This window comes from Mesoplodon densirostris, chromosome 8 (assembly GCF_025265405.1).
Source record: "Mesoplodon densirostris isolate mMesDen1 chromosome 8, mMesDen1 primary haplotype, whole genome shotgun sequence".
NCBI lineage: Eukaryota > Metazoa > Chordata > Mammalia > Artiodactyla > Ziphiidae > Mesoplodon > Mesoplodon densirostris.
Genome location: NC_082668.1, coordinates 40,917,845 through 40,930,870, shown reverse-complemented (window position 1 = coordinate 40,930,870; position 13,026 = coordinate 40,917,845). Strand labels below are relative to the sequence as shown.

At 40.2% G+C, this 13,026-nt stretch overlaps 1 protein-coding gene across 7 annotated transcripts in view; it reads right to left on the bottom strand.

The window, feature by feature from the left end:
- HECW2 (HECT, C2 and WW domain containing E3 ubiquitin protein ligase 2) overlaps positions 1-13,026 on the bottom strand; it is a 404,779-nt gene that overhangs the window by 155,581 nt on the left and 236,172 nt on the right. For all 7 annotated transcript variants that reach the window (XM_060105711.1, XM_060105717.1, XM_060105714.1 and 4 more), the window contains one exon: positions 3,351-3,458. In XM_060105711.1, coding sequence (XP_059961694.1) covers positions 3,351-3,458 — 108 coding nt within the window. The remainder of the gene's footprint in view (positions 1-3,350; positions 3,459-13,026) is intronic.

The following is a 13,026-nucleotide window of genomic DNA, read 5'->3' as shown; positions in this document are numbered from 1 at the left end:
ACGTAAAGTATGCTGGCAGAGAATGAAAAGCACCAAACCTCCATCTAAGGGGCAAAAAGGCCCTTCTGATGTTGGTGGGAAGGGGCTCATGAATGGAGGTTAGAGCAGGGGCTCTGACAGTACAAATAAGAGGCTGAGGCCACCCCTTTCCCCCCACCCAATAAAAAGTCACCCACAAAGGTTCTGTTTGGGCAAGGCACCACATCTCAGAAAGCACACTAACCTGAGTGCCAAACAGAGATGAGGCTCTCACTCACACAAGCCACATGCACCTCTGCTATGCAGTTTCCTAATCCTGTCCACTTCTTAGGGCTGAGACAGGTAAGATATGTGAAAGCACTATATAATTCATGCAAATGGCAATGTCCTGTTATTATCATTAATGATCACAAAGCAGTTCAGTAAACAGCAATGAAGCTGACTGTTTCTAAGCTTATTCACTGATCCAGGAATCAGTGAGTTCTTGAATAGTGCCTGGCACAAAGTTGATACTTAACTAAATACTTCACGATGGCTGGGGACATAGATGGACAGATGAGTAGAAGAAATGAAGGAAGGACAAAAAGCAGGTCTGAATGAATGAATGACCATAGTCTATGAAAGACTATGTAGAATAAAATAGATATCCTAGCATGCCAAAACATTTCTGAAACCTCTTACATTTCAAAACTCAAGAATACACATTGCCCAGGTGACCCATTCATTTTCTGCAAGCAAAAGCTCATTTGAGGAACTGTGACAGTCCTATGACAAGTATGTGCAGATGAAGCTGATCCTCCTCTCCAATGGCTAGGAAGGTCACTTACTCAGAAATAAACCTGTCTTTGTCCTTCAAATTCATTCCAGTAGGTCCCGTAATAATATAAGTGTGGGCCTCCTGCCTCCTCTGGAGTTTATTCAGATAAACCAAAGCCATCTTTACTTTCAGAAACAGGTTAAATAGTGCTCAAATCCAGGTTTGCCCATGAACTCAGGTCAATTTTCAGAGAATTTACTTTGCTTGGACTTCTGATTAGCTAAAGATAAATTTTCTCTCTGAAGATGAAAGCAAAAATTTTTTAATGTCATAAGTTTTCAAGATCAGAGGCTGAAAACATAGAAGTTTTTAACCCATGCCCCCAATCCCGATTTTTTTGTTTCACACCATCATCTCCAGAGATTCAAGCAAAACTTCATTATGCTGGGAAGTCCCCTTAGTTCTGCTGTAGCCAGACATGGGGTAAAAAAATGGATGTCTATGAGATCTAAGAGACACAGACTACACTTCTAAGCACTGATATAAACACCGCCTGAGGTTTTTACACTGAATGGATTTTGAAAGGATAGGGATGTGTGTTGGGGGAGATCCCATTCTGATGAATGAAGATAAACTTATTCTAAAGCCAAATCTTTCTGTAATTCCTATTCACTGTCTTGCACTTTAACTTACACAACTTTTCTCAGTCCTTAAAAATGCATTACTAAATATTTCCAGTTTGACAACCATACTACACAATACCCCCAATTTTGTGTGTGAAGAATTAAGGTGGAAATGCTAAATCAGAGGAGAAAAGCAAAAGCATTCCCCATTCCTAGCTTCAATATCAAGCCCATTTCTGTTAAATACTAAGACTGAGATGTAAAGAAAAAATTTTGCCATGCCAGAGATGTTTACTATCCCCTAATCAGCCAGGACATTATGAATCTCTAATTCATACTTCATGGAGAAAGAAAATCAATCATGGCAAGTGGGATACTCTGTAAATGGGTTTTTTATACATAATGTTACAAATTATAGCAGTGTGTGGTACTGACTTCTTCCCAGGTGTTCACATGAGCCCCATAATGTGAATCTGCGCACTCCATCAACAGGCAACCATTCCTAGCTGTCTTCAGCATTTTAAAGCAAACAGGAAGGTTGTTTTGCCTTTTTCCCTGAAGTTCAGTTGGCAGTACTTCTCAGCTAGACCATCCTCTTAAGCCCTGGGATCTTTTCAAAGGAGGAATTACACTGAAAGTAAACCCAGCTACTTCCCATTCCATTTTCACCAGATTCTTTTATCACTTATTTTTCTCATTACTTAGTAATGGTAGCTGGACCAATGTTGGAAAGTAAAGAGAAGTAGAAATAGGCAATAAAAACAAATCACCCATAATCTCACCTCCCAGATACAACCCTTGTTCACATTTTGGCAAATCTCCTTCCAGACTTTTTCCTACATGCTGTATTAGCTGGGATTATGCTGTATGTATCTGCTTCCCGCTTATTGTTATATCATGAGCATTTTCCCTTAAAAACTACATTCCATGTAAGGAGAAAATCTAGCCAGAAATTGAACTATGAAAAAAAAGACAGTCCTTAGAGGACAGAAGTGGGATTCGAGAAAACTATGAAATGCTGACCTACCAGTAAGGATGGTCAAAGAAGTTATCTGGTGTCTTTAATGGCAATTCAAAATAATAGATGTTAATCTTTTAAAATGACTTTTTATATTACAGAAGTTTTACATGCTTCATGAAAGACATGCTTACATCAGATTTCCATTTAATCAAACTTACTTTATAGTTCACGGTTTAATAACTACCATTCTTAAGTACCAGTATCCACACTCTCTCTTTCTTATATTAAATCCCTTGCATATAGAAAATTAAATGCTTACACAAAGCTAAACAGCTCAGAAAAATTTTAAAGAGCTCATTTTTTTCTACATTAAAGAAAAATAAATTCTGTAAATGTAGAAGTTAACCTGTACCAACTAGTAAATCATTTATATATATAATACTATATATAAGTACTATATATAAGCATTTGTATTTATAAGTAAGTATCAATATAAATCAGATCAACTGGGAAATGGTTATCTGCAGTCAATTTCTGATTCCTAGTAAATGACCTCTATGGCAGTGTGCCCCACACTATCTCATCTACACTTGGAAAGACCAAGATCCAAATGCAAAACTTATTCTGCTGCTGGGAAAAATAATAGTGAAGTATTCTACAGGCAAATAAAATTCTTAGATTAACTGAAATCTTGAATTATTCTTTCTGCTCCTTGTAATTAATATAATATTAATTATAAATGAGATATAAGGGTATATAAAAATGTGTAAAGTATTAAAATAACCATACATAATTTATATACCATACATTCATCAGGTACATTTTACACACACAAGTTTTTCAAATTATATGAACATTCTCTAATGAGTATTTTCCAAAACAATATATTTTCCAGTTTGGGGTAACATGGCATACATGTATAAACCAGAGCCCAAAACTTTTACAATAAAATTCAGGAAAGACTCCATAGATTTCTGCATATTTCTGCAATATTCAATCACAAACTTATATTTCACACTTAATTACTTACGCTCCATGAAATAGGGCCCAGGCTCAATTCTCCATACAATTTGTCCTTTTTGTGTTCCGGTTACACCCCTGTTTTTAGAATCCCAGAAGTTGGCTGGAGAATTCTCATCTGAAAAAACCAAAGAAGCACTTTTTAATCTTAATTATAACCTCTTTGTCTTTCCTTAGCTGAAAGACTAATACAAGTTCTAAAATAAATGGAAAAAAAATAAAGGGGAAATATTAATGAACACTATTGTTAATGACTTACTTCCACCCAGCAGATTACCCTGAATTTCTACACTTGCATTTATACAGGAGAATTGGGGAGGAGGGTGGGAAGGTGGAAAGGAGATCGCATGTCCAGGCTTGGCCAGGTTGTTCACTGTTGCCAAAAGACAAAACCGCAAAGAACAAAGGGTACGATTGCTCGTCAACCAGCAATGAGATGATATATAAGAAAAGGGTTGGGTGAGCTCCCATCTATAAAATCCTTTATCAAAAGAAAAGGAAGAGTAAGGCCAGACACTATAAAACTCTTAGAGGAAAACATAGGCAGAACACTCCATGACATAAATCACAGCAAGATCCTTTTTGACCCACCTCCTAGAGAAATGCAAATAAAAACAAAAATAAACAAATGGGACCTAATGAAACTTCAAAGCTTTTGCACAGTAAAGGAAACCATAAACAAGAGGAAAAGACAACCCTCAGAATGGGAGAAAATATTTTCAAACAAAGCAACTGACAAAGGATTAATCTCCAAAATTTACAAGCAGCTCACGTGGCTCAATATCAAAAAAACAAACAACCCAATCCAAAAATGGGCAGAAGACCTAAATAGACATTTCTCCAAAGAAGATATACAGATTGCCAACAAACACATGAAAGAATGCTCAACATCATTAATCATTAGAGAAATGCAAATCAAAACTACAATGAGGTATCACCTCACACGGGTCAGAATGGCCATCATCAAAAAATCTAGAAACAATAAATCCTGGAGAGGGTGTGGAGAAAAGGAAACCCTCTTGCACTGTTGGTGGAATGTAAACTGATACAGCCACTATGGAGAACAGTATGGAGGTTCCTTAAAAAACTAAAAATAGAATTACCATACGACCCAGCAATCCCACTACTGGGCATATACCCTAAGAAAACCATAATTCAAAAAGAGTCATGTACCACAATGTTCATTGCAGGTCTATTTACAATAGCCAGGACATGGGAGCAACCTAAGTGTCCATCGACAGATGAATGGATAAAAAGATGTGGCACATATATACAATGGAATATTACTCAGCCATAAAAAGAAATAAAACTGAGTTATTTGTAATGAGGTAGATGGATCTAGAGTCTGTCATACAGAGTGAAGTAAGTCAGAAAGAGAAAAACAAATACCATATGCTAACACATATAGAATCTAAAAAAAAAAAAAGGTTCTGAAGAACCTAGGGGCAGGAAAGAAATAAAGATGCAGATGTAGAGAAGGGACGTGAGGACACGGGGAGGGGGAAGGGTAAGCTGGGACAAAGTGAGAGAGTGGTATGGACATATATACACTACCACATGTAAGATCGATAGCTAGTGGGAAGCAGCCACATAGCACAGGGGGATCAGCTCGGTGTTTTGTGACCACCTAGCGGGGTTGGATAGGGAGGGTGGGAGAGAGACGCAAGAGGGAGGAGATATGGGGATATATGTATATGTATGGCTGATTCACTTTGTTATAAAGCAGAAACTAACACACCATTGTAGAACAATTATACTCCAATAAAGATGTTAAATTTTAAAAAAAAGAAAGAAAAGGAAGAGCAAAGCTGGTAGAATATAACAGAATTAAGATGGATGAAACAAAGGGCCACTGAGCTATGAAACTGAGTCAAGACACAGCACAGGCTGGCCATGGACAGTGCTCAGGAGACACCAACTAAGTTATCAGGTTGGCTAGGACAATTGTTTACAAAAGGTCGGTAGCAGTAGACCTTGAGTCAATACAAGAAAAGGAAAGAGGAAGAAGGATAGAAAGAACAGATCCAAAGAACAGCCTGAAAGTAGCATTCTCCAAGCTCTCTGACCTCATGGCACTAAGAAAATGGTAATATTTGTAGGACACACTGGAGTACATGAAAGAGACACTTATAACTTAAGATTATAGCAGGGGTGCTCTGGCTGCCCCAGGCTCTGCCCACCCTGAAGGTGGAAGGGATTCTTTTTTTTTTTTTTTTTTTTTTTTTTGCGGTACACGGGCCTCTCACCGCTGTGGCCTCTCCTGTTGTGGAGCACAGGCTCTGGATGCGCAGGCTCAGCGGCCATGGCTCCCGGGCCCAGCCGCTCCGCGGCATGTGGGATCTTCCCGGACTGGGGCACGAACCCGTGTCCCTTGCATCGGCAGGCGGACTCTCAACCACTGTGCCACCAGGGAAGCCCAAGGGATTCATATTCTTTAACTTGCTCACATCACACTAGTTTGAAGTTCTGTCCTAGGGCCCTGGAATAGGAAATGAAACTAAAAACATGAAAAAGAGACCATGCAGAGTTCTATAGGTACACAAAAATGTGTGCAGAGATACTGGCTCTTAAAATCAGATGTACCTCCTTTGCTTCCCCAAATCCCTTCCCCAGGAGGGAAGATTAGGGATACACTTTAACTGAGAACTGGAATTAAGCCAAGAGGGTGAAGTAAGAGATCCACTAAAATAAGAGAGGAGAGAAAAGGTCCCAAGCCCAAGGAAATAGTCCTGAGAAGAAAAACCTCACTTCTTATGAGCATAAAAGGAACAGAAAGTGGGCCAGGTGAGGGGTTGGAGTATCCAGCTCCACTGGATTTCAATCCAGTGGTTGTCCTTGGGGCCCACCCGTGTCATCACATTGAGAAGTCAAAGAAGTTTGGGAGGAATGGTCCTTTCCTGCTATCTGTAATCAGCACAGTATAAGTCAAAGATTCTTTATCGTGAAAAGGCCAAGAAGCAGCCACTGTTCTTGTAAGAATGGAAAGGCATAACTGACTCAGGGCATCACCTCCCCTCATAGATAAACAACGCAAGGCGATCCACTCCATTCCATCACAAAAATAGAACCACAACACTGATATTTAGAAGGCACTCAATCACCTAAAACTGGATTTGAAAGATGTCATGTGGCTCTGCAGGGCAGACCCTGCTCACTGCCTATCCCTTGAGCCTCTTACTTGTCAACTGAACCCCAATTCCAACTGAGGTAACAATGTGCCCAGTTAAAAATAGTTGCCTCTCCAGAATCCCTTGCAGCTAAGCATGGCATGTGGCCAGTGAGACGTAGGTAGAATTCTACTGGGTGGGACTTCTGGGAAAGCTGTTATTTTTCTGATTGATAAAAGGACAGAGTCTGTCTGTCAACACAATAATCTTTGTGTTCTCCCCACTCCCCTCTCCTTCGATGACAGCCACATACTAAGAATGGCAGAGAAAGAAGCTGGAAGCATCCATGATGATCCTTTGAGCCCTGAATGGCCTTCAGGCTTTTCGCTACCGAGGCAAAAATAAATTCCTATTTACTTAAGCTCCTGTGGTTGGGTTTCTGTTACTTGCAGCTGAACACAATTCCTAATAGACACAACTACCATCCTAAAAATCACTCAGTGACTTAGAGGCATCATGCCTGACTTGACCCAGAATTGCTGAGATTGCATCACTTCTCCAGGTTAGACAACGAAGGTAGTTTCTTCCTTTCTAAAACATACTGGGCAGAGCTGCTGGCATAGGGACAGGGACTCTCATGTTTTCACAAACAAATGTATTGTATTAGCTGTTGGTCACATCCAAGGCGCTGGACCCCGAAGGGAAGAGAACACAGGTGCAGGGAGTAGAAGGTGTCCAGCTGTTCAAAATGCTTTTTTTAAAAGACACGGCTATGCACATGGGAAATTTTCTGAAAATACTGTTGTGTCAGTTTCCTCTTGAGGCCTCAGGAAAGATGAGGCAACATCAAATCTCATTGTAAGGAGCATGCATTAGGATCACAATGATAAAAAGCAACATTAATACATTTGTACTTGTTAAAGTGTGACCTGTTAGAGGGTTTGCACTTCTGCTATTATTAAACTTTTTCTCCCCAAGTCATCAGTTAAGTCAAACTAAGTACACACTTCTGACATTATGACCCTGGGAAGATGGGGCACTAAGGAGCAGAAATAGGAGGGGGTGGGGGTAATGGGATGAGGAGATATCGTGAGAGGACTGAGCTCCACGCAGAAGTGATGCCTGAGGCTTGACACAACCCCTTACATGTTCCCTGGAGGAAAATTTTGACAGAGAACTAGTGCCAGCATCTCCTGTTCCAAGAAGGGCCACTAATAACTTTTTCTTTGCCAGTTATATTCATTTCAAGGCAGAAATACTGCATTGCACGAATATCCATCCTTGGTCTCAGAAGTTGGAAATAAGGGAGGGTGAGTTATGGGTGCTTCCTCCCCAGACACCTCACCAAGAAAGAGACCTAGAGTTACGGGTTCGGTTCACCCACCAGCTTGTGTGGGTTGGGATAAAACATGTATCTCTCACTTTTACTCCTATCTTTGGTTCATAGGCTATGTGGACAACTCCATTTGGTTAAATATATGATATTTAAAGAAATAAAGGCTAGCCCCTTGAAGCAAAATGTCAAAAATGTACCATGAGTATTCAGGCCCACAGGGAACTCAAATGTCCCATATATGTTGAGAAATGGGTCAGAATTAGGATGAACAGGCCCAGAGCAGAAGCTTGATGGGGATGTTCTGATTTTTTTTTTTTTAAGCCCAAATGCCATAGCAAGAAACAAATCTGTAAACCTTCATGGGGAAGGTCTTATTCCCCACCAAGCATAGTGTCTGCCATTTAGAAGTTACCCAAGTTGATTAATATTCTGGTTATTCTAGATGGAAATCTTTGTGTCGTGGCACAGAGCTCAAATTATTTTGTGACGCCTCTCACAGTCTCCACCACAGCTCCACCTCCTACTGACGCGGGCCAGCAGAGCTCTGACCAGCCTTGGTGGCACCATTCTAAAGAATACCTAGAATGACTCATCCCTTGTCTTTGTTTCAAGAAGACCAATTTTAACTTGTCCTTCAGACTAAACCTTTTTTCCTTAAGTAGGTTAACACCTTCATTTAGGTTGCAGTCCGTTCTAGGCTAGCCCAAGAACATCTTTTCAGTGACAGCATTTTTCTGCTCAGGTCTATTTTTTATGGATATTTGAGGACAGAATAGTTTTTCCCAGATGGTGTAAGTTGTTTTTCTTCACCCTTATTTAACATCTGTATTAGATGACTCACTCTTTTTAAAATGCCCTCACTCCAAATAAGAAAAATAACTGAGTATAAAAACAGTACACCAAAGAAAGGCTTCTAAATTCCCTACATGTATCGGACAGACATAATTATACATCTATTTCTTCCTTTAATTGAATAAAGATTCTGACAGATCAAAGAAATGTCATTGGTCTTTAAAGCCAATTATCAATTTTTCCATTTATACTTGGCCACTTCCCTTCCCCATTTCTCTTAAGAGCTATTCAAATCTGTCTCACTGTCCTCACATCCTCTAATTTCCACCCTCTGACTTACAGCAGGGTAACATGCACCCTATGGCATCTAGAACATGGAGGACATCAAGCCCCATTTTCCTGGTTTCTCCCTCTCCCTACTGCCATCTTTTCTGAACCTATATGTATTTCTTGCTTTCTTGCCCAGGGTTTTACCCCCCATTATGGTGGTGCCCTTGACTCAAACCCTTCCCTCAGCCACCTTCTCTCACCTTGACCTTTAGCTTCTTCCTCTCAACCGAGAAACACATCAGCTTCCATGAGGCATATTTGTCTGCTTTTGCTCTTTGACCATTGCCTTCCTCGCCCCCTTTCCCATCCACATTTTTATTTCCCTTCTTACTAACATTAAAATATCTGTTATAGTTACAATGGAGTCTGTATTCTAGGAGTGTATGTTCTAGATACTTAGGTAACTTTCTAGCTGGAATATAATTACAAAAAGAAACATTGGAGATGTTTAATTCATGTACCTAAATAGCTTTTCTAAATCTAATTTTGTTTGGCAGGGTTTATATGAAGCTTGTCCACTCATGTCTCTTACATATTCCTTGTTCTCTTATAAATCTAGTTGGCAGTACATGTTCTGTAAATAAAAAGGCAAAGCACACACCCAAAAAGCCCTAAAATCCTTCTAATATAATTTTCTTTCCTGTTTGTGAATATTGTGGGAACACGATCAAGAAAACTTTTGAAAATCTTTACTCTTGCCTTATTTTAGCAATCCACGATACTTTCCGAAAATGATTTCATTTAGTGTTTTTTAAAATAACAGTTGACCCCTGAACAAAGGCAGCGGTTAGGCACACCGCCCCTCTCTGAAGTCAAAAATCGACATACAACTTACAGTCGGCCCTCTGCATACGGATGGGTTTCCTCCTTACCCGCAGGCAGTTTTCATATCTGCGATTCAACCAACCGTGGATCACAGAGCACTGCAGTATTTACTATTGAAAAAAATCCGTGTATAAGTGGACCTGAGCAGTTCAAACCCATGTTCTTCAAGCATCAACTGTACTCTTCTAGGGCTATTCCAATTAATTTTTTTTTAATACTGGAATTACTTCTGTTAAGTCTGCTTCTCCAAGGGAGAAACAAAGTGTTTGGACCCAGAAGTAAAGGAGTAGGGATATAAGATTACACCACACAGAACTAACTCTCTTCTATTAACTGTAGAGTATAGTAGCTCAGAGAATTTTCTCAGAAATTTGGTTAATTAGGTGAGAAATAGTCCCCTTCCCTTAATGAGAACCACATGATTTTACCTTGGGGTCTTAAACAAAACCTCTATATAAGCAGATTCACCAACATCTCCTGCACATTCAGTAGGTCACAAATCATTATTGGCTACCTTCCCCTTTAGCTAACTGATCCTCTGGGGCAATGATTGCCCAACTCCATTGCTCACAATGAATATCCTGGGGGCTCCTTCAAAAATGCTGATTTTGATTCAGTAGGTCTGAGTTGGGATGCAGGAATTTAAATTTTAGGAAGCACCCCAACCAGGTGATTCTGCTACAGGTACTACAAACACCTCACATGGAAAAAATCTGTTCCATGGTAATTTCCAGGGAAACTGAGCAATCATAGCAATGCTGTGGACCATGCACATCTCATTGACCACTGTCCCTCTCATTTGCTAGCTTGTTCCTTTCCTTCCTTCCCCCCTCCTTCCCTCCATTCCTCCCTCCTTCCCTCCCTTCCTTCTTTCATGTGAATGGCATTTATTGACTGTCTTATGAAGGTCAGGAACATCCATTTCCTGCCATAAGGAGTTGGCAGTACAGTAGGAGAAGACTGGCATATAAGGTACAATGCAATGTTAAAAGTGCTACGATAGAGGTGTGCATACTTTATGAAGTGCTAAAGGAGACCCGAGGGGGAATGATTAGCATTCCCTGTGACTGTGTATAATGACTATGGCTCTGGATCTATCAAGTTTGAAGTGTCTTTGGGAGATGCATATGGAGATATCCTTTCAGAGGTCTACACATTTAAGCCAGTCATTAAGGTATCCCGTCCATTCCTTTGCTTCGCTATTCTCTAGACACATTGTTTTGTCTCCCAAGGTTCATTTTTTGGTTCCATAAATGGTCATCAGAAGCAACAAACAAGTGGCATATTTAGAGCTGAATTCAGTGGTAAAAGTTACTGTTGTTCCCTAGGTCCCATGACATTATCATTTTCTTACTTGGAAAAGTAGGATTAATTATATTAACTTAAAATATGATTGTAAAGAGTAACTTTAAAAAATAAATGGGGCTTCCCTGGTGGCACAGTGGTTGAGAGTCCGCCTGCCAATGCAGGGGACATGGGTTCATGCCCCGGTCCGGGAAGATACCACATGCCACGGAGCGGCTAGGCCTGTGAGCCATTGCCGCTGAGCCTGCGTGTCCGGGGCCTATGCTCCGCAACGGGAGAGGCCACAACAGTGAGAGGCCCGCGTACTGCAAAATAAATAAATAAATAAATTAATTAATTTGGATGAATAAATAAATAAATAAATTCTTTTTAAAATGCCACAAAAACCTAAAATAACGGAAGCATAAAGTCTTTTATGCTTCAAACTCTTCCTTCCCCGTAATATTTCACACACAGAGATCAGTGTGAAAATAATCTTTTAAAGATTAATTTTTTTTCTGTACATGACTTTTGGATTGCAGAAATGTCCTGTGAATAGGCATATACAGGAGACATGGCCAGACATATTAAACATATCCAAAATAATTGGGATTTGGAAATGTTTCTATGTCTATATTAATATTTCCAAAACTTCCATACAGTACTGAAGATAAAACAGAAACAAAAAAAGTATTCAAAGTCCTCACTATTCTATCAGTCAACCTAGGGGAGTTGAAAAAAGATAAGAAATTTTGTAAGAAAGATGCCATGTGACAGACTGTGACAGATGAAAAATGATGTTTACAAATGTTCTTTTGCTTTAAAGTAATTCCTCCCTACATTTTCTTGAAAAATGGCATAAACATCTAACTTGATTTTAAATTACTTTTTGGATAAAAATTGAATATACCTATGTCCTGAGATTGGATCATAAAGAGGCCTGGCTTTCTTCCAGCTACACTCAGAAATTAGATGCCTTGTCTAGGATTTGAGATTTAGAGCAATCCTAAGTTACAATTTGAATCAAAATGATCATTCTAGACCTGGGCAAAAACACCATCTTCACAGGGGCTGCCTGACTGTTAAAACTTTGCAAATTTACCTGCATGCACTAGGCAAGTTACGGAATCCCACTAGGCAAGTTATGCGAGACCAAGACTCTGACAATGGCTGAGATCTGAACTACACTGCAGGTGGGTGAGGGGGTGACCCCTTACCACTGATAGTACCAAATAGAGCACCAATCTTATTAAGTGCTATGAGAATTCACTCACAAACTTCACGAATTGGCACACTCGGCATTTGTTTTTAACCCAATGTCCCTAGATGCCCAATTCTGTACACTGACACCCTCCCCGGATGAAAAAAAACAGAGTGTGAGTATCGGATATATTTAGGGATTGCAATGATGACACCATGCTATCAAATGAGAATGCACCCACTGCCACTTGAATATTTTCTTATATTGATAGATACCAGAAAGTTTTGCTGATTATAATGTGCCAGAGATGAGAGAAAAAGACACTGGCACATTACAGGACAGAAAAAGCAACAGAGGCTGAGAAGACCCTCTGGCAAGTCGGTAAGCTCTGGCCTTGGGGATGTTTGCACTGAAGGGCGTGTGCCCCGCTAAGAAGGGAGCACTGGCGGGGGGGGGGGGGCAGTGAGGCTCATATACTGATTCAGTGTCACTCACACCGCTGTATGAGCGAGGTGTTGTCTCCTCTACAGGAGGCCTCACCAGGGGTGGTGCAGCCCAATCTGAAGAATGGTATATGTTTCAGTAGATCCAGGCTGGGTGACATAACTTAGAGCCAAGTCCTAACCACACCCCTGAGGGGTCTCCTCAACATTCAGACCTCCAGACATGCTAGGCAGAGGCAGGAGGCCCTGCTAAGCAACTTCCTGTATAAAATACCTGATCCCAAACTAGTCAATTAAACACTTAGTTGACAAGGGAGGAACCACCAACAGACCAGTGAGAAGAAACACTTGGCTTCATTTTAGCAAAT